The 20,639-nt window shown below is 65.9% G+C and overlaps 4 protein-coding genes across 5 annotated transcripts in view; 3 read left to right on the top strand and 1 right to left on the bottom strand.

Annotated features, from left to right (window-relative positions):
• The window catches only part of SLC38A10 (solute carrier family 38 member 10), a 129,075-nt gene that overhangs the window by 40,315 nt on the left and 68,121 nt on the right, over nucleotides 1-20,639 (top strand). The window lies entirely within an intron of this gene.
• On the top strand, nucleotides 1,564-9,741 carry FAAP100 (FA core complex associated protein 100). Of its 2 annotated transcripts, XM_061377291.1 has the most exons (10): nucleotides 1,564-1,650; nucleotides 2,020-2,210; nucleotides 3,572-3,690; nucleotides 3,943-4,907; nucleotides 5,904-6,054; nucleotides 6,567-7,348; nucleotides 7,712-7,848; nucleotides 8,866-8,982; nucleotides 9,327-9,413; nucleotides 9,496-9,741. In XM_061377291.1, exons 2-10 carry the CDS (start codon nucleotides 2,046-2,048, stop codon nucleotides 9,619-9,621), a joined length of 2,649 nt encoding a protein of 882 aa, XP_061233275.1. In that variant the 5' UTR covers nucleotides 1,564-1,650; nucleotides 2,020-2,045; the 3' UTR covers nucleotides 9,622-9,741. The 2 variants fall into 2 exon arrangements, 1 of the variants encoding a protein (XP_061233275.1); XR_009729042.1 differs by lacking the exon at nucleotides 9,496-9,741 and having other exon boundaries at nucleotides 7,712-7,859; nucleotides 9,327-9,358.
• FSCN2 (fascin actin-bundling protein 2, retinal) lies at nucleotides 10,669-13,795 on the bottom strand. The gene is made up of 5 exons (XM_061376848.1): nucleotides 12,486-13,795; nucleotides 11,400-11,556; nucleotides 11,209-11,330; nucleotides 10,968-11,135; nucleotides 10,669-10,877 (listed from the first exon to the last, which is right to left on the bottom strand). The coding sequence occupies exons 1-5, from the start codon at nucleotides 13,306-13,308 to the stop codon at nucleotides 10,672-10,674; spliced, it is 1,476 nt and encodes a 491-aa protein (XP_061232832.1). The 5' UTR covers nucleotides 13,309-13,795; the 3' UTR covers nucleotides 10,669-10,671.
• Nucleotides 16,861-19,750, top strand: ACTG1 (actin gamma 1). The gene is made up of 6 exons (XM_061377306.1): nucleotides 16,861-17,018; nucleotides 17,354-17,486; nucleotides 17,576-17,815; nucleotides 18,147-18,585; nucleotides 18,670-18,851; nucleotides 18,938-19,750. Exons 2-6 carry the CDS (start codon nucleotides 17,364-17,366, stop codon nucleotides 19,079-19,081), a joined length of 1,128 nt encoding a protein of 375 aa, XP_061233290.1. The 5' UTR covers nucleotides 16,861-17,018; nucleotides 17,354-17,363; the 3' UTR covers nucleotides 19,082-19,750.

The raw sequence follows: 20,639 nt of genomic DNA, 5'->3' as shown, positions 1-20,639 counted from the left end.
CCACACAACCCAGCCCAGGGCGAGTGCCGGGCCAGACTGGGGCTCTGCCAGACCCGGCCCTGTGCCGGAGCAGGATGGGCTCCCCCTCGACACAGGACATGTGGCAGCTCTTGTTTTGGCACCGCTCCTGTAGCACACATTCTCATGCACCAGGAGATGCTTTGGCATCAGGCTGGGTGCCCCCCCCATCCTGCCCCTTCCCTGTGGGTGCCACGGCACCCTGCAGAGAGCACTGTGTTCTCTGGGGCAGCAGCTTGTCCCCCCTCTGAGCGAGGCTGGGCAGGGGCAGACACAGAACTTGGGGCACCCATGGGCCTTGGCCTGGGGAGGGAGCTGCGCCCCACAAGTGGTGCCTTCCCCCATGTCCCTTCTGCGCTCTTTCCCCCCCCCGGTGCTGGGGCCCTTCAGAGCCGGGCAGAGGCAGGCAGATGCTCGCATTGCCCCAAGGGCTTGACCCTCCGGGGTGCGGCTCCAGCGCTGCCCCGTGCTCTGCTCATAGCAGCGGCCTCATCCTGCACCAGGACAGTGCGAGCCCTGCCTCGGGCACGGCGCAGGGCCCCCGCTTTGCTTTCCCCTGGGTGCGCGGGTGTCGGGGTGCGGGGCTGACCCGGCGCGGGGTCACCCTCAATAAAGAGCACCTGAACCGAGAGCCAGCGCCGTGCCTCCTGCGCTCCGTTCCGCGGTGCCCCAGCACCGGACACGCCGCGCTCTGTTCGCGCTCAGCACCGGAGCCGGGCCCCGCGCCAGCCCCAAGCCTTCAAAAGGGCCGGCGGGAGCCGCACGGAGCCAGAGCGGAGGGAGCCGAGCGCCGAGGTAGGAGCGGGGCTCCCCGGGTCCCTTCCCGCTGCCCGGCAGCGCCATGGCGCGGCTCGGCCCGCTCCTCATCCCGCTCCTGCTGCTCGCCGCTCCGGACGCAGGAGCTGACGGTAACGGCCGGGACCCCCGCCCTGCGCGGGCAGAGCCGGAGGGGCGCGGGGCTCCATGGGGCCGGGGGCTCCTGCCGCAGCCAGCCCGTGCCCCCCGGTCCCCGCAGCAGAGCGGACCCCGGCCAGGGGCTGCGCGAACCTGACGGTGGTGCTGGAGAACTGGAAGTTCGCCATCACCTCCCAGCTGCGGAACCTGCTGCTCTTCGACCACCACACGGTGCTGCCCGACTACGGGAGGTGAGCGGGGATCGGGACCGGGACCGGGACCGGGACCGGACTGGGGGGGGGTCCTCACCCCTGTGCCCGCGCAGGATCCGGTCGCTGTCGGGGGCGCTGGACGGGCTCTACCGGGACTTCACGGCGCTGAAGGAGCAGCTGGGCCGGCTCTCGGCGCGCTTCGCCGAGCTCGAAGCCGTCGTGGAGCAGCTCAGCCGGGCCCGCGGCACCGGAGCCGCCGTCCCCCCGCGCCGCCGGGGGCCTGTCCGTGCCCCGCCATAGCACCGGGCACCGGGCGCGTCCATCCCGGGGCCATGGGGGGGGTCCCATCAATAAAGCCGCTGCCGCCAGCCCTGCCTCGCTTCTCTCTGTGCCCCCCCCCCCAATACACACACACCCCCCGGTACCGGGCCCGCCCCTCGCGGCTTTACGGCTTGTCGCAAACTCTCCGCCCATTGCGGCGGCCGCCGCGCAGCCGTAAAGCGGAGCCGCCCGCGCCCCCCGCCCGGTACCCGCAGCCCCACCGGGAGGCGATGGGGGGTGGGATGGCGGGGGGGGGGGGTAATGAGGTGGAGGGAGGGGGGTGCTGAGGTGTGGGGCTGGGATGGGAAATGGGGCGGGAGTGGGGTTGATGCTGGGGGGGGGCTGGGCCTGTGGTGTGGGGGGCTGTGGGGCTCAGGTAGATCTGGGGCGGGCTATGGGGTTCAGGTGGGTCTGTGGGGCTCGGGCAAGGCTATGGGGCTCTATAGGGCTCTATGGGGCTCTATGGGGCCGGGTCCCGGCGCTCCCGGTGCTGTCAGTGGCCATGGGGTACCCCGCGGTGCTGGGCCCCGTCCCCGTTCTCCTCCCGCCGTGGCTGAGCCCTCCCCGCCCGCAGGCTGGCAGCAGCGGCTGGCGGCAGCAATGGCGCACGTGGGCCCGCGGGTGGATTACCTGGCCGGGTTCTGCTGCCCGCCGGGGGGGCTGGCGGCCGGCAAGCCCCGGGTCCTGTGCCACGCCAGCGAGATCTACCTGTCCAACGGCAGCGAGTTCGTGTACGTGTACGACCAGGAGGGGAAGGTGCTGAAGGTGAGCGTTGGGGTAGGGGGGGGTCACACTGCGGTCCCCTCCCCGTGATGGAGGGGGTACGGGGCCGGTGCCCCCCGGGGCAGGGTGAAGGACGGCGGCAGCATCGCTGTCTCCACACCAGAGCCCTTCCTGGGGTCCTTCCATCAGGGTCCCCCCCATCCATGGGTGAAGGACAGCGGCAGCATCGCTGTCCCCACACCAGAGCCCTTCCTGGGGTCCCTCCATCAGGGTCCCCCCCATCCAGGGGTGAAGGATGGCGACAGCATCACTGTCCCCACACCAGAGCCCTTCCTGGGGTCTCTCCATTAGGATCCCCCCCATCCATGGGTGAAGGACGGCGGCAGCATCGCTGTCCCCACACCAGAGCCCTTCCTGGGGGTACCTCCATCATTGTCCCCCCATCCAGGGGTGAAGGACGGCAGCAGCATTGCTGTCCCCACACCAGAGCCCTTCCTAGGGTCCCCCCCATCCATGGGTGAAGGACGGCGGCAGCATCGCTGTCTCCACACCAGAGCCCTTCCTGGGGTCCTTCCATCAGGATCCCCCCCATCCAGGGGTGAAGGGCGGCGGCAGCATTGCTGTCCCCACACCAGAGCCCTTCCTGGGGTCCCTCCATCAAGGTCCCCCCCATCCATGGGTGACTCCAGCAGCCAGACCCCATCCCCTGGTTCTGGGGGTGTGTATGGGGGGGTTGCTGCTGTCTGAGCCCCCCTCCTCATCCTGCAAGGCGAGCAGTGCAGTGCAGTGCAGTGCAGTGCAGCGGGAAGGGCTCGCTTCCCCGGCGAGGCGAGTGACGTGCCTGTCATTTCTCCCTCCAGAGGCTTTCGCTATTGTCTCTGCTGTGACTAACAGCGCTCGTCGTGCCGAGTCCTACCCGGCTGCCTTTTTTGTTCCTATTCTCGTTCCTCAGCGAGGCAGCGCTGTAGGATCAGGGTTTGCCTCCCACACCGTGCTCCTGCTCCGAAAGTGGATCCTGGGCCCTGCTTTCCTTCCCCTCCGAGCTCCCCCCTTGCCCACAGCCCTGCTGCCGACCCCCTGCCCCTCACCCGGGAGCACTGGGCTGTGTCCATGGACCACGGAGCTGCCCAGGGATAGATTTATCCCTGGAAACCACTCGTTTTTGGGATAGAATGGCTGGGATTTGGCCTTGTGTTGGGAGCTGCTGCTGTCCAGCAAGAGGTTTCCTTGCCAGGGCTCTGCCATCCTGGTGCCATGGGCACCGTGGCTCCCTCGGTGTTCACACCGGTACGGAGCAGCCCCGTCCCCATGGGTGCTGCAGGAAGGTGACGTACCGGTACGGAGCAGCCCCGTCCCCATGGGTGCTGCAGGAAGGTGACGTTTCTCTCTGCTCTCCCACCCAGGCCGTGTACCGATGCCCCGAGCAGGTCTGGCACATGGAGCTGCTGCCCCAGCCCCGCCAGCTCTACATCCTCTGTGCCCACAGCGGGATTTACTGCGTGTCCCTGGAGCAGCAGAGCAGGTGAGTGGCTCCCAGCCCCGGTGCTGTCAGCCCTGGGGCCACCTCTCACCGCTGGGATATGGGGCATTGCCCTCTCCATGCCCCCACAGGGTGGTTTGGAGCTCTGGCTCTCACCGATCGCTGCTCTTGCAGCAGATGCTAAAAGCTGTGCTGCAGGGAGCCTGTTTGTGAGGGCCAGGGCGAGAGGCAGCCAAGGGAAGCGCTGGCTTCACCCCATGCCTTGGCTGCGAGCTCTTCCCTGTTTGCTTGAAGGTTAATGGAGCAGACGGATGGTGACGGCCAAGAAAGCAATTGCCCATCCGGCGTTCTCCCCGTGGATTCGGACGCCTGCATCTTCCCAGACGCCAGCCTGTGCATGTTCACTCTGCTCAACAGCTTCGTCGTCACCTTGTCCCGGGCCCACGGCAAGTGGTGGATGAAGCTGCACGAGCTGCAGGGCCCCGAGCACGAGACCCCCCCGTACCGGCAGGTCAGCGAGGTTGGCTTCTGCCCCGGCCCCCCGCCTGGCGATGAGGGCGATGGGACCCCCTCCCACTTCCTGCCCGTCCTGTGCTGCGCATCCTCCCCAGGCACCCTGGGCTCCGGGGAGGGGCTGTGGTGCTCGGGGGGCTTCGTGTTGGAGGAGCCCCTCTTCAGCCTGCTCTTTGGGATCGACGTGGCCATGCTGGAGTCCCCGATGATCCTGTGCGGCTTCCCGGATGGACAGCTCTGCTCCGTGCCGCTGAAGGCCCTCAGCTCCTCGCCTCCCCTCGACGGCTGCCACGACGTTTCCAAGCAGGACCCTCCGGTGAAGATCCTCCATCACCTGGAAGAGCCCATCGTCTTCATCGGGGCCTTGAGGACGGAGCGGAGGGCGGCCGAAGACGCCGAGGACGAGCAGCTCTTTGGAGACACCGGTTGTGACTGCGTGGTGGCCGTGGGGCACTACGGGAAGATGGTGGCTGTGAAGGCGGATCAGAGGGAGGAGGCCACGGTACCGGAGCTCAGGGAGTACTGCCTGCGCGGGCCCATCCTGTGCGCTGCCTGCGGCAGCGGCAGCCGCATGTACTACAGCACCCACTCGGACATCTCCGCCGTCGACCTGGACTGGGTGGGCGACTCCTCCGACCCCGAGGACGCGGAGAGCAGCACCGGGGTCCTGCCCCCCGTCCTCTCTCCGGCCAGTTTAAGTATCTGTAGCGTTGTGGCTCTTTCCTTGTCTTCTCGGGCGTCAGAAGGTACTGCTGGCAGCGGGGCGTGCGCTGGGGCGTGGGGCGGAGCGGGGCAGGAGAGCCGCCTATGCGGGGCCCGTGCGTCTCCATCCCTCCTCTCGTGGTCCTCATTGGGCTCCGTCCTCCACCCGTTCTTGTTGACTCCCCTCGTTTTTGTAAGTCCTTTCTGTGTTGAGCTTGGCGACTCGGGACCAGCGCGGGGCCTGCTGCCAGCTCCGGCTCTTCCCCCTCTGCTCGGCGTCGCGGTGCTGGCACCGGCCCTGCCTGTCCCCTCGTGCTCCCTGCAGCGAGCTGGGGTAAGGCTCGCTCTGGAAAGGGGGGTTCAGCCGTGCTGCTGCCTGTACCCGGGGCTCAGAGCCTGCACTGTGCTCCCCAGCCCCATAGCGGTGGGTGCTGATCGTCCCTGCAGCCCCGGTGAGGGTGCCTGACCCAGCCTGGGCATGCAGCAAGGCGCAGTCTCGCCCTCAGCCCCTGCTTTGGGAGCAGAGAGAGGGGGAAAGCATCTTGTAACCACACTGAGCCCCCTGCACCGGGTAGCACAGGCAGGGGAGGGAGGAGAGGCTCCGGGGACACCCAGGTGAGAGCAAGGCAGGCAGCCCTGCCTGCGCCCGGCCCCACTTGCTGCCTGCAGAGCTGCATGTGGCTCACTGCCGGGGACCCTGCATGGCAGCACCGTGCTGCGGCCCCCCCAGCTCCTGCTGGCCTTGGCTTGGGGGTGGGAAGCATGGCTGGGGTTGTGGGGCTGTTGGGGACAGGACAGGGATGAGGGGGGCATTTCCCTTCATGGGTCTGTGTGTGAGGTGCACAGAGGTGCTGCTGTGGTCCGTGTCCTGTCCCTGTTGTACCCCGCTGCGGATGGAGGTGATACCTTGGGGCAGGCAGTGCCGTCCTGTGCTCCCCCATTCCCCTGCATCCCCTCCAGCCGCCTGGGAAGCCCTGGCTGCCTTCCTGAGCCCTCGCATCCCTCCCTGCTTGCCTGACCTGCCCCATCTCTGCTCGCAGGTGAATCCGAGCTCTTGGCCCTGTCTGCCAAAGGCCGCCTCATGTCCTGTGGCTTATGCAGCCCCGAGGAGCCCGACGGGGAGCTGACACCCGCTGAGATTGGCCGGAGGATTAAGGAGCTGCTGTCTGGGATCGGCAACACCTCGGAGAGGTAAAGGGCTCTGTGAGAGACGGGGTTACAGGCACCAGGCTTTTGTGCCTCAGCGTGAGCTCCGTCCATGGCTCCCTTTCGGAGCACAGGACAGGATAAAAGCAGTGTCAGGGCCCCCCCTCCCCGGGCGCTGCGGGCAGGCTGGTATTTACAGCCTCAGCAGCAGAAGGTGGCAGAGGCAGCGTGCCAGGCGCTGCCAGACGCCCCGGCGCTTGCCAAGCCGGCGGGGACAGGCACGGGCCCCCGTGGCCATCTGCAGCCGGAGGGAGGCACCGAGCTCCCCCTTAGCAGTGGCATTCCCAGGGCCTGGCTGGATGGAGCTGCTCCAGGGGTTCCATGGGCAGAGCACCCTGGATCTATGGGGAAGCAGATGGGGAGTTCCTCGATGGATCAGGGCGCTGGGGTTGTGCAGCTTGCCTGTGCAGCAGCCCTGTGTCACGCTGCCATCGCTGACCCAGTGTCCTCGTTGTCATCCCTCCTCCTGTTTCACCTCTGACGCTTTGTCCTTGCAGAGTTTCCTTCCTGAAGAAAGCAGTGGACCAAAAGAACCGAGCCCTGGCCAGCCTGAACCAGGTGATGAACGTGAGCGCGGCCTTGCTCTCCAGCCAAGAAGGCCAGAAGCCCATTGCTTGCACTGTCACTGCCAACTGGAGCTGCCTCCTGCTCCGAGACACCGTCACCATCTCCTGCCTGCTGGAGAACTGCAGCGAGTACAGCCTGGAGGAGGGCTGGACCCTCTGCGTTCAGCTCCTGGCCAGCCCCTGTGCCTTAGAGGAGGAATCTGCGGACGCAGCCACCACCTTCACCTTCCCCATCGACCAGCTCCTCCCTGGCAACAAGAGGGAGCTGACGCTGCCCCTCGGCTCTGCTGCCGACGCCAAGCTGGACCTGCCTCTGACCATCTCCTGTGCCCTCTACTACAGTTTACGGGATATTTTGGGCAGTGGCTCCGACTCCTCCGAGGCCCTGGATGATTTCCTGCCCGACGACTCGCCCCTGCTCTCCCCGGACAGAGAGGGCATCTGCCTGCCCCTCAGCGAGTGCACCATTGACATGCTCCAGTGCCTGCGCTTTAAGAGCAGCCCCCCAGGGACGGACCCCTCCCCACTGACCCCTGCACCCCCAGACCCTGTGGAGACCTTCTTGAAAGTGGCCCTGGAGCAGACTGAGCCCAAGGGGGGCAAGGATGAGGAGCAGCCGCCCGCCCCGGGAGAGGGGAACCTGCCCCCGTCGGCAGCATCCATCAGGGTGTCCTCGGAGCTGCTGAAAACCGCGCTGAAAGCCTCTGACTCAGGTGGGTTCCTGAGGACGAGCATCCCGGGAGCTGCCGGCAATGTCCTGGGGCAGAGATGCTTCCATCCCGGCTGCCTTGCAAACAGCTCTGAGCCAGCCCCTGTTTATCAATGGGTAAATGCTTTTCTTGCTCTTTTACTCAGAGGAAAAGGGAGAAGTCATAGAATGAGAGAACGGTTTGGGTTGGAAGGACCTTAAAGCTCCTCCAGCTCCAACCCCTTCCACTGGAGCAGCTTGCTCCAAGCCCCTGTGTCCACCCTGCCCTTGAGCACTGCCAGCGATGGGGCAGCCACAGCAGGGGGGTATCTCCTAGGGCACCCCCTCAGGCCTGTAACGAGCTCCTCTTTCTGCCCTGTATCCACAGAGGTGCCCCTGAGCTGTGCCACGCTGCGCTGGCTGCTGGCCGAGAACACCGGGGCCGAGGCGCTGAGCAGCGGGACCGTGACATCGGTGCGCGGCGCGGCTCCGGACGGAGGGGAGCTGCAGCTGCTCGTGCGAGAGGCAAGCCATGGGTCAGCCCCCAGAGGAGCTCCCCCCATCCCAGCAGCTCCGTCCCGCAGCCCCCCAGCTCGTGCTGGGAGCTGGGTGATGATGGCCTTGGCATCCCGACCCCATGCTGTTGTATGGGGCTGTGCTGCCTGCTGGGCGCTGGGGCTGAGGGTGGGCTGTGGGGCTCAAGGGGTCCTCTTCTCCCAGTCTTAGACTTCCCAAAGGCTGTGGATGCTTCCCTTCCTCTCTAGGTGGGTTTGTGCCCCCCGGTGTTCTCATTTCCCTGCTAGGCAGGGCAGGGGGCTGCTGGTGTGTGCCACCTCCCCTCCCAGCATCCCTTTGCTGGCCCATAGGATCCCTGTGGGTGTTCTTGGCTATGGGCTTTCCACTGGAGCACTGTGGCCCCTGCTCCTGGCCCCTCCTTGCCCAGCCCCTCTGGGATGTGAAAATCCCCTGCTCCAAGCACAGAGGGAAAGCACAAACCGCCCAGCTTTCCTGGTGGACCCCATGATGAGGGGCCTGGCACGGGCCATGAGCTTGGCTTGGGCTGGTTCACACCGGAGAGCTCCAGTACCACCACTGTGATCAGTGGCACTGTTAATTCTGCCTGGGCTGAGCTTGATGCATTAAATCCACCGGGGGGTGGCCACCAGCATCTTGCCAGGAATGGGCATCCATTGACCACCGGCAGCACCGGTGAGACCCATTGCTCTGCTGGCTGCGGTACCGGCAATGCCTTGCCTCAGGGAGAAGGCGAGGGCTCATCTGGAGCCTGGTGGCCACCAGGGCTGGGCTGGGGGCAAACACTCCTCAGAGGGGCTGGACAAGGGCTCTGATGTGCCCAGCTGGGCTGGCAGCGTCTCTGCTGCATTTGCCTGTTCCAGGCTGGGGAGGAAATGGGTTGCAAGGGGTAGGGATGGGGGAGAAGAGCCTCTTGGGGACCCTTGTGCACTGGGGAGGGGTCCAGGGTGCCCTCACCCCACCCGCTGTGTGGCAATGGTGGTGTTGAGGATGCTCTCACTGTCCCAGGTGTCCATGAACGACCTCAGCCCCACGGGGCCCATCCAGGCCGTGGAGATCCTGGTGGAGAGCCCATCCTTGGCTGACGTGTGCAGGATGCACCACGCCGTCATCCGGCGCATCCAGGTACAGGGACAGGGAGGACCCCGAGGCCACCAAAGCCCCGAAGCCTGCAGCCGGGTGCTCCGGGAGCTTTCTCTGGCACCACCCTGTGGCAGCCGGGCCTGGCTTTTGGCAGGGCTGGGGAGTGGGGCCGTGGAGCACCCCAGTCCCTTCCCGAGCCCTGGAACGCCGGGAATGCCGTCCGCCTGCCCTGGGAGCAACCCCGGTCAGCTTGGCAGGCGAGCAGCGGGGCTGGCAGCTGTCCCGGCGGTGCCTCAGCGCCGGCCCAGCGCGGTGCCAGGCCTGGGGCGAGCACGGCTGCCAAGCGGAGCCCTGTGCCGGGTGCTCAGAGCTCCCCATCCCCGCAGGCGCTGGTGCTGGAGCAGGCAGCGCAGGGCTCGGGGCCCCCTGACCTCCGCATGCAGCACCTGCGCCAGATCCAGGCCAACCACGAGGTGAGCCCGAGCGCCACGCAGCGCCCTCCCCGCGGGGTGCACCCCAAACCGGGGCCTGTCTCAAGCTCCCATCTCTGCACAGACCCTGCTGAAGGAGGCGCAGACCCTCCGGGAGCAGTCGCCCCATGGTGAGGATGGAGCCGCCATGGCTGAGAAGCTCCTCCAGATCTACCAGCAGCTGCGGAACCCCAGCCTTGTTCTGCTCTGAGCAGCGGGGTGACCCCGACCCCGCCGGCCGGGGCGGGTGCCCATGGGACAGCGGCGAGGAGGGACCCCCACCGGAGGAGGAGCAGGCCCGGGCGGGCGGTGAGGCCCCGGGTGGCTGCGGCGGTGCCCCGGTTGTGGAGGTGTGTGTGTGTGTGTGCGTGTGTGTGTTCTGTGGTCGTGTTGGCAGCACCGGGGCGTCGCGGGGGGCTCCTGGGCTGGCCCCAGCCCGGCCCTGCCGCCCCGTTGGCAGCCTCGGGGGGCTGTGGTGTCTCGTGGATCGTTCTAGCCGTGGTAGTTTTAGTGCTCCCCCGGCCGTGCCGCGCTGGCTGCGGGCTGCGGCCCCGGCCCGCCTTGCCTTCCGGGTCAGGACAAACAGGGTGCTGTGCCAGGGTGCCCGCCCCGGGGGAGCCCCGTTTTCTGCTGGGCAGGGGAGGGGGGTTCCGCTCCCCCGTTGTTTCTATAAAGGACCCCGTGTTTCCATGGCGGGGCCGCGGGGTTTGCCCGCTCCTTCCCCACCCCGCTCCAGTGTCTGTAACTCTGTCGTCTGCCATGAAATCGATCGTGCCGCTCACCGGTGCCCGTCTCTTTCCTTTCCATCCCAAGCAGGGCCCTGCCAGCTCCCTGCGGTGCTGCCACTGCTGTCCCACCCTGGCAGAGGGGCCATGGGCATCCCAGTCCGGCCACGCGCCGGTTCCCAGTGCATCCCCTATTGCTGCTGCTGGCAGTGGGTTTGTGTGGCTGAGCCCCCAGCCCCATCTGCCGCATGGGACCCCCAGCCCTGTGCCCACCCAAGCCTGGCAGCTCTGCCTGCAGCAGCGCGAGTGTCCCCATGTCCTAGAGCAGTAGCACAGGGGGGGATGTGGCAATAGGATCATCCCTTTCCCCGGGGTGTCAGGACTCATTCTTGGGGTTCAAAGCCCCCGGTTTGGGACTGGGATGCAGACGGGATCGTGGATGCCGCGGCGCTGCCCTGGTGCGATCCACACTGACTTTAATGCCACGAGGCGAGGGGGAGCGGGGACAGAGCTGCCACGGATGGGGCCGCCGTGGCTCAGTACTCCCAGAGCGTGGCGCGCAGCACGGACTCGCTGTCGGCGCGCAGGGAGCCGGCCGGGTCCCCCCGCAGGTACCGCCCGTTCTTGGCCTTGATGGCGACGCGGCCCCGCTCCCGGAACTCGAAGAAGAAATCCTCGGAGAGGTCCCCATCGCTGCACACGGCCCCGCTGCTCGCCACGTACCAGAACTTGCCCCCCTGGCCTGCAGGGAGGCCCTCGGGGCTGTTGGTGGGGTCTGGTAGGGCCCATGGTCCCCCCCTTTAACCCCAGTAGCATCGTACCCATCACCCACCTCGGATCTGGTAGGCGCCGTCGCTGAAGCTGATGTGGAAGACGTCATAGACGGAGCGGTTGGAGTCGAGCAGGTTGGAGCCGCGGTGGTAGCAGACGAAGCCGTGCTCGCCCCGCAGCACCAGCATGGGGCGGTTGATGAGCTTCAGCGTGAACTCCTCATCCTCCCCTGTGTGGGACCCCAGCCTTGAGCACCCCGGAACCAACACCAGGACCCCCCCCAACCCCACACCAGCACTTACCCACGGCATCACTGACAGCCGCCAGCTGCCCGTTCCTCTTGGTGCAGACGTAGCGGCCGTTGCTGGCGCGCAGGGCCACGCGCCGCCCGCGCCACTCGATGTCGAACATGGTGTTGGCAGCGCTGCGGAATGGGGAGCATGAGCCGGGATCCCCTGTGCCCACCCCAGCCCCAACCCTTTGCACCACTCACACTTCGGTGGCCACAGCCTGGATGCCCCCATGGGCCACGAGGGTCCAGTAGCTGCCGGTGTTGGTGTGCAGGCTGCACTTGTTGGTGTCGCGGTCAATCTGGAGCTGGAAGGTCTCGTGGTTCAGCTCCTCGTCCTGGTTTGCCGACACGTTGATGCCTGCGGGCAGGAGGGGACGTTGGCACCGGCCACGCTGCGGCCACGCTCCCCATGGCTGGTAAATCCCTCTATGAACACCGGTGCTAATTGGGCTGGGTAAGCTGATTGCTGCGGGTCCATCTGGCCAGCACCGCGCCGCACAATTCCCTATTTATAGCCTGCCCGATGGTGCCACCCGGCACTAAGCTGCTTGGCACAGGGGCAGCGCGGGGCCGGGGGCATGGCCCAGCTATGGGGACCCTCATAGGCTCCAAAGGCCGTGGTGCAGCCATGGCCTGTGCCAGGCACCCCATGGTGGGGTCTGCCCATGGGCATGGCTCTGCACAACCAACCCCTGCTGCTACCTGCCCCCGTGCCAGGACACGCGTGTCGCTGTGTGTGCAGACACATGCAACCCCTGCATGGCGCTGAGCAGGGCCCTCCATGCGTGTGCATGCATGAACACATGCGCACCAGCTTGGGATGAGCCCTGCACACGCATGCATGGGCGGCACAGAGCTGTGCACACACCGCAATGGCCATGCATGAGCTGCACATGCAGATGTATGAGCACCCATGCATCGTGTGCAGCTCTGCTCGTTCTGTATGCACATACATGCACCCTACCTGTGAGCCCTGTGCACCCGCACACAGCCCTAAACCCACACATGGAGCTCTGCACACAAACACACCTCTATGCAGACCTATACCCACCCATGGAGCCCTGTGTGCACACACACCCCCCCTACACACCGATAGAGCCCTGCACAGCCCCATTTCTGCTCTGACCCCAGGCCCCCCTGCAGCCTCCCCAGCGCTGGGGTCCCCCATACCCCTTGGGGAGCAGCTTGGGACAAGGCAGCCTCCTCCCCACACTGTTCCTGCAGGGGCCGTTATTGCAGGGTCTCCTCCCATAGCGGGGTGATCCCATAGGGGGGGCCAGCGCTTACCCTGCCGGATGGAGACGTATCTACCATTGGCCGCGGTGAACACCACCTGCGGGTGGCTCTCCTCCAGGTCGAAGAGTTCATCTTTACCCGGCTTGGAGCTGCGGCCGGACTTGAGGGTACCGGTGGGCCCGGTGGGTGCCAGGTATTTGCCGTCGCAGTCCTTGAACGCCAGCTTGCCCGCCTTGAACTCGAGGGTGTAACCGGTGCGGGCGCCGGGCTCGGGCACCAGGGTCCCGTCGCAGCGCAGGTAGCGCTCGTCGGCCGTGCGCAGGCTGTACTTCTTGTCCTGGAAGCAGAGCGTGATGAGCGCATCCACGCCCCACGGCAGGTTGCTGTCGGTGGCGATCTCATCCTCGTGGGCGCTGAGATGGGCGTAGCGGCGGCGGCTCACGCTGAGCAGGTTGGCCTGGGGGTGCATGGCCAAGTGCACGGTCCAGAGCTCGGCCTCCGTCACGCTGGGAGCGAAGCAGGACAGGCGGTCCTGGCGGCCGCCGAAGAAGCGCCGGTGCGGCGCCGACTGCAGCGCCCAGCGCCCGTCCGACTGCGTGATGATGCTGAAGCGCTCGTCCCGACCCGGCTGCTCGGCCTCGCACCGCACCTTCCCGTCCTTGTCAGCGCCCAGGTACCGGCCCAAGTGGCTCTTGAGGAAGACGACGGAGCTGTCGGCCTCATCCTGCTCCAGCGTCCAGATCTGTTTGCGCTTCAGGCTGGGCGCCGAGGCGTTCACCTTGTAGCCGAAGCTCTCCGCCGTCAGGTACCGGCTCTCGCAGTTGATCAACCCGAACTGGATCTTCAGGACCTGGTGGATCCCATTCGTTGGCATCTTCAGAGTGGGGGGGGCAGCGGGGGCGTCCCCGGCCCTACCGAGCCCTGGGGACGGCTGCGCTGCCCCGGTGCCGGTTAATGGGCCGCTATAGGGTTAGAAAGCCTGGCCAGACTGCGGCGAGCACCGGGGCTGCCGGAACCGGCCACCGCGGCAGCCCCCCGGCCACCGTCCGTCCCCGCGGCCTCGGTTCTCCTGCCACGGAGCCGCGGGTGGAAAACTGGTGTGGGAACCCGATCCGGCGTATCCGTTCCCGGCGGGTTAAGGTTACCGGCCCCTCTGATTGAGCAGCGGTCACCTCCAGCCGCGCCGCCTCCCGCCCTGCCCATAAGCGCCTTTACCAATTAGCCAGGCATTTTGATTAGTTTAAACCTTTTATCCTGCTTTGGGGCCCTCGGCCTCCATCTGTCCTGTTAGCACCAAATCCCTCCTGGGGCTCTGCATCGGGGTCATGGCCGCTTCTCCCCCCTCCAACAGCCCACGGGGGTGATGGATGGTGGGGACCCTCCAGCGCCACAGGGCTGAGACTGGGTGAGGGAACAGGAGGGGACGGTCCCCACCGCACCTTCCCCTCAGCCCAGCCTCCAGCTTTGACCACCGTAGGCACATAAGGACAACCTTTGGCCACCCCGGAGCGCTCAGACCCCCATCCCATCCCGTCCCGTCCCATCCCCGGCCGCGGTGATGCTGCTGTGCCGCAGCGATGGCTCCGGTGTCAGCGCGGCACCGGTTATTGTTCCGCACCAGCCCCGCGGCTTGGGTACCTCATCACTATTTCATGGCCCAGCCTCCCTCAGCCCCCCCCCCCCTCGGCTGTGGCGATACCCGAGCCCGGTGCGGTGTAACTGACCCCCAGCGAAACGGATACGGGTCAGCTTTCGGGAGGGGGGGATAAGTGGGTCAGGGTCCAACGGAGGGGCTGTGGGGAGCTGTGGGCAGCCGGTGGGGTCTGGCAGCGCTGGGTGCCCATCAGCACTGAGCCTCCAGGAGCTGCATTTGTACGCGTTGGCCCCCCCGGTCCCCCCCCATGGGGGCCAGGTTCCCTTTGGAGGGGCCCGTTTGGGCCCTGCCCCACAACCACAGCCGGTCCCTGCATCCCCTTGAGCTGGGGACACCCGGCCCCCCCTCTGCATCACTCCCTGCTTTGGGGGGGGTTGGCTTTGAGACCCCACATGCTCACGATAGCCCCCTCCATGCGAGCATCACGAGGGTGCCCCCACCCCGACTCCATCCAACACCGGTCCACAGGGATGGGGGATACAGGGGGGGGTGGTCCCAGCCTCAAACCAGGGCTGTGGGGGCGCTCAGGGGTGCGGGGTATCGGGTACCCCTCCCGTCACCCCTCCCAGCACCAACACCCGTCCCGGCCGTCACCGTGGCGACGGGAGGGGACGGGACCGGCACCGGGTGTGTGTGTGTGTGTGTGTGTGTGTGTGTGCGTGACCGCATCACCGCGGCGACGGGCGGGGCGCGGCGCCTTCCTCCTCCTCCTCCTCCTCCTCCTCCTCCTCCTCCTCCCGCACCCACCGGCCCCATCGCTCCTAATACGGGCACCGCCGGCCCGGCCCTGCCCCAGCGGCCGCCGTGTTTGGGCAGGAGGAAGCAGCGGGGCCGAGCCCCGGCACCGCCCGGCTCCCCCCCGCCCATCCCCGGTGTCACCGGCCCCGACCCGCGCTGTCCCGTGCCTGTGCCCCCCCCCTCTCACTTTGGGTACCCCGGACCCCCCCAATGTCCCAGCACAGGGACCGCCGGTAATGGGTGCCCCGGGGGGGCTCCACCCGGTCCCTGCACCCTGGGATGGGAGTAATGGGATGCAGTCATCACCTGCACAGCCCCTATGAGCTGGGTCCCGGTCCAAGCCCATTGTGGGGCATGGCACAGGGGTGTGAGACCCTTCAAACTGTGCCGGGACCCCCCATCCCGCTGGCACCCGCATCCCAACATCCCCGCTCTGTGGCACTGGTGACCCCTTCACACCGGCAGCACCGGGGCCTGCAGGAGGCCGGAGCTGGGGAGCTTTGGCCCCAAGCGGTGCTGGGGATCCCATGGGAGTCAGTGATGGCAAGGCCAGGAGCTGCCCCGGTCAGCACCCAGCAGCACCAAGGGGCTGCCAGGACGGCTCGCATGGCACTGGGATAGCCAGCATTGGCAGGGGGCTCTGGCACGGTGCATTGGGCTGAGCCATGCCATGCCACCGGCAGCAGTGGGGGTGACACAGCCCAGGGGACCCCAGGATGAAGCTGGGGACCCCAGACATGAGGAGGGGCCCAGGCTGCCAGGCTCTGATGTTGGCCATGGCCAGGGTGTCACCCATGGGGTGCACAGCGGCAGTTGCAGGGTGTCAGTGCTATCAGTGGGTGCATGGCAGCGCTGGAGCTCGGGATGAGGGCTTTTGGGGTGCCTGGTGCTGGCTGTGTGGTGCTGTGGCACTGCCGGGGTGCAGGGTGCTGCTATGGGGTGCGGATTGCTGTCTATAGGGTGCAGGGTGCTATCTGCAGGGTGCTGGGTGTTGCTCCAGCATCATGGCCCGTCTATAGGCGCAATGGGCAGGGGGTGCTTGTGGCTGCGGGATGCTGATGCCAGGATGGGACCGGTGCGGGTGCGATGGAGGCGCGGTGCTGCTGGGGGTGCGCAGGGCTCAGGGACTCCCTGTGCTATGGGTGCTGTCGGTGGGTGCCATGGGTGGTGTTCGTGGGTGCTATGGGTGCCATGGGTGCCATTGGTGGGTGCTATGGATACTGTCGGTGGGTGCTATGGGTGCCATGGGTGCTATGGGTACCATCGGTGGGTGCTATGGGTGCCATGGGTGCAGTTGGTGGGTGCTATGGGTCCCATGGGTACTATGGGTGCCATTGGTGGGTGCTATGGGTGCCACGGGTGCTGTTGGTGGATGCTATGGGTGCCATGAGTGCTATGGGTACTGTCGGTGGGTGCTATGGGTGCCATGGGTACCGTTGGTGGGTGCTATGGGTGCCATGGGTACTATGGGTGCCATTGGTGGGTGCTATGGGTGCCATAGGTGCCGTTGGTGGGTGCTATGGGTGCCATTGGTGGGTGCTATGGGTGCCATGGGTACTATGGGTGCCACTGGTGGGTGCTATGGGTGCCACAGGTGCCGTTGGTGGGTGCTATGGGTGCCATGAGTGCTATGGGTGCCATGGGTGCTATGGGTACTGTCAGTGGGTACTATGGGTGCTATGGGTACCGTCAGTGGGTGCCATGGGTGCCAGGGGTGCCGTCGGTGGGGTACACGTGCTGCCCGCGGCGCTGCACGTGTTGCCCGGGGGGCACCGGGTGCCGGGATGGGGGGGGCACTGCCGGTGCCACCTCCGGGGCGCGGGGCTGGACCCGGCGGTACCGGATGGACCCGGGCCCTGCCCGGGGTGGGGGGGGCGCTGCCGGGGGGTCCCCGCCGGGGCCGGGGGTCGCCGCCGCCGCCCCCCCCCCATAAGAAACCCATGCAGGTTCCGGGGTGCGCGGGGCGGGGGCAGCCCGGCAGCCGCCCCACGTGGCCGGGTGCGCAGAGGCCAATGAGAAGGCTTGTTTCTGAAAGATCTCCATATATGGCGATGTTCTCGGCCGGGTGGGCGGAGCCACCGCCCTCTGAGTATAAAAGCGTGGGGCTGGGAGCCGGGCGGTCTCACTCAGCCGGCGGCAGCGGAACCCGCGGCAGCGTCTGCGCAGCGCCGAGAGCAGCTTCCCCCGCACAGGTACCGCACCGGCCCCGCCGCTCCGTGCCGCGCCCCCGCACCGCCGCCCCTTCCCCTGCACCCACCGGGGGCGGCGGGCTCGGTCCCTACCGGGGTGGGCTCTGCCTGGGTCGCGTCCCGTGTATCCCCCCCCCCCGCGCCGCGCTGGAATTGGCTCGCCCGCTTGAACGGGCCGTTGTGGGGTGGGGCGCGATTGGTGGCGGCGGCGGGTGACGTCAGGGCGCGGGAGATTCAAACAGCGGCCCAAGGGGGGGTTTGTGCCGGTTATGTGGTGGGGGAACCGGGCCTCGGGTGCGGGGTCTCTGACCGGGCTCCCCCCCCGTCCCCCGCCGCAGAGCCTCCGCCATGGAAGAGGAGATCGCCGCCCTCGTCATCGACAACGGCTCCGGCATGTGCAAGGCCGGGTTCGCCGGGGACGACGCCCCCCGCGCCGTGTTCCCCTCCATCGTCGGGCGCCCCCGGCACCAGGTAGGCGGGAGGGAGCGATGGGGAGGGAGAGGGGAGGGCCGGGGCGGTGCTGCCGCCGGGCGGGTGCTGACTCACCCTTGGTTTCCCAGGGCGTCATGGTGGGCATGGGGCAGAAGGACAGCTACGTCGGGGACGAGGCCCAGAGCAAGAGAGGGATCCTCACGCTGAAGTACCCCATCGAGCACGGCATCGTCACCAACTGGGATGACATGGAGAAGATCTGGCACCACACCTTCTACAACGAGCTGCGCGTCGCCCCCGAGGAGCACCCCGTGCTGCTCACAGAGGCTCCCCTCAACCCCAAGGCCAACAGAGAGAAGATGACGCAGGTACCTGCTCCCTGCCCGCCGGTCCCGTCCCCCCCCCAGCTCTCATCTTTGTTCACAACCCTCCTTTTGTTACATCTCAACCCTGAGTTTGGTTCTTTTTGTTTTCTCTCCCGCCGTTTTCAGGGCTCTGTACTCGTGGCATTTCTTCCTTGACGCCTCAGGTTTCTTTCGTTTGTGTTTTTCTGCCTGCGGTCTTTGCGTTTTCCCTTCACACACCGTGGTTTTAGCTTAATTTTGTGCATGTCAGCATGCGTGTTCTAACGGGGGAGGCTGAGTGGCCACCGTGTCATCACTTGGTGCTAACTGACTTCTTTATCCTTTGCCTTCCCAGATCATGTTTGAGACCTTCAACACCCCGGCCATGTACGTGGCCATCCAGGCTGTGCTGTCCCTCTATGCCTCTGGTCGTACCACTGGTATTGTTATGGACTCTGGAGACGGTGTCACCCACACTGTCCCCATCTACGAGGGTTATGCTCTGCCCCACGCCATCCTGCGTCTGGACTTGGCTGGCCGTGACCTGACAGACTACCTCATGAAGATCCTGACAGAGAGGGGCTACAGCTTCACCACCACAGCCGAAAGGGAAATTGTCCGTGACATCAAGGAGAAGCTCTGCTACGTCGCGCTGGACTTCGAGCAGGAGATGGCCACCGCTGCCTCCTCCTCCTCCCTGGAGAAGAGCTACGAGCTGCCTGACGGCCAGGTCATCACCATTGGCAACGAGAGGTTCCGGTGTCCTGAAGCCCTCTTCCAGCCTTCCTTCCTGGGTAGGTGTGGGATATGGGGGGGCCGGTGTTCCCGGAGTGAGGCGCAGCGTGGGTGCTAATGAGCCCGCAACTCTGCTTCCCCAGGCATGGAGTCCTGCGGCATCCACGAGACCACATTCAACTCCATCATGAAGTGCGACGTGGACATCCGAAAGGACCTGTACGCCAACACGGTGCTGTCCGGAGGCACCACCATGTACCCCGGCATCGCCGACAGGATGCAGAAGGAGATCACAGCCCTGGCGCCCAGCACGATGAAGATCAAGGTAAGGGATGCTCTGTGGTGGGCTGGCCTGGTCCTCGCAGGGAGAGGAAGGCCACTCCACCCTGACCGCTGCTCTCCTCAATGCAGATCATCGCCCCTCCGGAGCGCAAGTACTCGGTGTGGATCGGCGGCTCCATCCTGGCCTCGCTCTCCACCTTCCAGCAGATGTGGATCAGCAAGCAGGAGTACGACGAGTCCGGCCCCTCCATCGTCCACCGTAAATGCTTCTAATGGGACTGCGGCGGTGCCGCGCGGGTGGCACTCGTGTCTGTGTGCCCAAGGCAAAGCCCACACCTCATGCCAGCCTCCTACAACTGGAATAAGCCTTCCGCAACAGCACCCGCCCTCGGACACCGCAGCCGGCACTGGATGGTCGAGCTCTCGCTTGACTTGACCCTTGTTACTCGAGTCAGCCAATAATACCCTGTACCCATCGGCCCACCGCGCCGCCCCGCTGCGTACAGGGTATTGGGGGGGGGGCAGAGCTGCCATGCATCCAGTGTGTGGATATTCCAGATCCCCTGTAGAGGCTGGTAGGAGTCCATCGGGAATTCACCTCTGTCGCTGCCGTTCTAGCAAGGTTGGGAAAACATATCGCGTCCGAGCCTTACGAACCAGCCTTCATCCTCCTCTTCCTTCCTCCTTCCCCACCCGCATCCCACCCGACATTCACGGGGCTGAGGTTCCTCAACTTGAGTTGCTGAAACTTTGCATTTACACCCTGTAAATCTTCCGCATCGTTTTAATTTATGTCAGATTTTTGTACGTTGCCTTAATTGTTCTCACACATGACGGTAGGAAACCAAAATTTGTAACCGAGTCATCGGGGAAGTTGAGAAATTGTAATGCCCACAAACCACCTCATCGTGTACGGAAATAAACCAGCTGCAGTAAACTCCACCCCACCTCTGCACCTGCCTTTCTGGGGCTCAAAATACGGGGTTTTGGGTCGTAGAGGGGCCATGGGGCCTGTTGGAGGCTGCTGTTCAGCCAGGTAGGAGTTGGTTTGGTGCTGCTGTGGGGTGTGCCTGCAGCAGGGTGGAAGTCCCATGGTGTTGGGCTGGGGCCTTGAGTGGTTCTTGGTGTTCCCGGTGAAGGTGGCACTAGAGGGGTGCAGGAATGGGCATTCCCCCAAGCCTGGGCCTGTTCCCAGCTCTTGGGGAAAGGGATTCATGCTCATTGCATGATGAGTACCTGCAGCAGAGGCAGTGCTGTTGCTGCAGCCATTGTGCCCTGTGTGTATCCTGACCATCCTGTGCTGAGTCCCTGGGGCTGCAGTGGAGCTGGATCCCTATGGAAAGCTGGTATTGTCCCCTGCACAGGTATTCCCAGCCCCAAATGCTCTCCCCTCTGCTGTTGTGGAGTGGGCACAGGCTGAAGCATGCAGTGTCCCTCGGGGTGGTGGGGTTTGCTCCAGGGGCACTGGGCCAGGGTCGGGTGATGCCCTTGTGGTGCCCATGCTTTGCGGGATGGCAGTGACAGGCACTTAAGGGGGTGGCACTGCTCTGGTCACCCACAGAGATGGTGAGGAGTGGTGGCACTGCCACAAGGTCCTCCTTGGTGGCTCTGGGGGCTGGTCACTGTCACCCTGGTGTTAGCACACACTGTGGTGGGTTGGGATGACCCATGGGGGGCCAGGGCAGGATGAGGCTCCTGGGGCCATCTGTGCCCACCAGCTGCCTGTCTGCCCGCCCACCCGGACCCCTGTGTACCCATCTGTCCATCCAGCCCTCCCTGCACCTGTCCCGCCATCCGTGTCCCCCCATCTGCATCCAGCCTTCTGTCCCTC

Source organism: Neopsephotus bourkii, unplaced genomic scaffold (genome assembly GCF_033783945.1).
Source record: "Neopsephotus bourkii isolate Nb327-2 ecotype Australia unplaced genomic scaffold, CSIRO-AGI_Nbou_v1 NB_1749, whole genome shotgun sequence".
NCBI lineage: Eukaryota > Metazoa > Chordata > Aves > Psittaciformes > Psittacidae > Neopsephotus > Neopsephotus bourkii.
Note: the sequence above shows the minus strand (reverse complement) of the source record. Positions and strands in the feature narration are given on the sequence as shown.

Excerpts from the sequence above, each read along its gene's own strand:
- FAAP100 (XM_061377291.1), top strand. The coding sequence starts at position 2,046 with ATGGCGCACGTGGGCCCGCGGGTGGATTACCTGGCCGGGTTCTGCTGC. Across the intron at positions 7,849-8,865 it reads TGCAGCTGCTCGTGCGAGAG|GTGTCCATGAACGACCTCAG; the intron begins GCAAGCCATGGG and ends TCACTGTCCCAG. Across the intron at positions 9,414-9,495 it reads AGATCCAGGCCAACCACGAG|ACCCTGCTGAAGGAGGCGCA; the intron begins GTGAGCCCGAGC and ends ATCTCTGCACAG.
- ACTG1 (XM_061377306.1), top strand. The coding sequence starts at position 17,364 with ATGGAAGAGGAGATCGCCGCCCTCGTCATCGACAACGGCTCCGGCATG. Across the intron at positions 17,487-17,575 it reads TCGGGCGCCCCCGGCACCAG|GGCGTCATGGTGGGCATGGG; the intron begins GTAGGCGGGAGG and ends TTGGTTTCCCAG. Across the intron at positions 18,586-18,669 it reads CTTCCAGCCTTCCTTCCTGG|GCATGGAGTCCTGCGGCATC; the intron begins GTAGGTGTGGGA and ends CTGCTTCCCCAG.
- FSCN2 (XM_061376848.1), bottom strand. The coding sequence starts at position 13,308 with ATGCCAACGAATGGGATCCACCAGGTCCTGAAGATCCAGTTCGGGTTG. Across the intron at positions 11,557-12,485 it reads ATACGTCTCCATCCGGCAGG|GCATCAACGTGTCGGCAAAC; the intron begins GTAAGCGCTGGC and ends TCCTGCCCGCAG. Across the intron at positions 10,878-10,967 it reads CGGCGCCTACCAGATCCGAG|GCCAGGGGGGCAAGTTCTGG; the intron begins GTGGGTGATGGG and ends GCCTCCCTGCAG.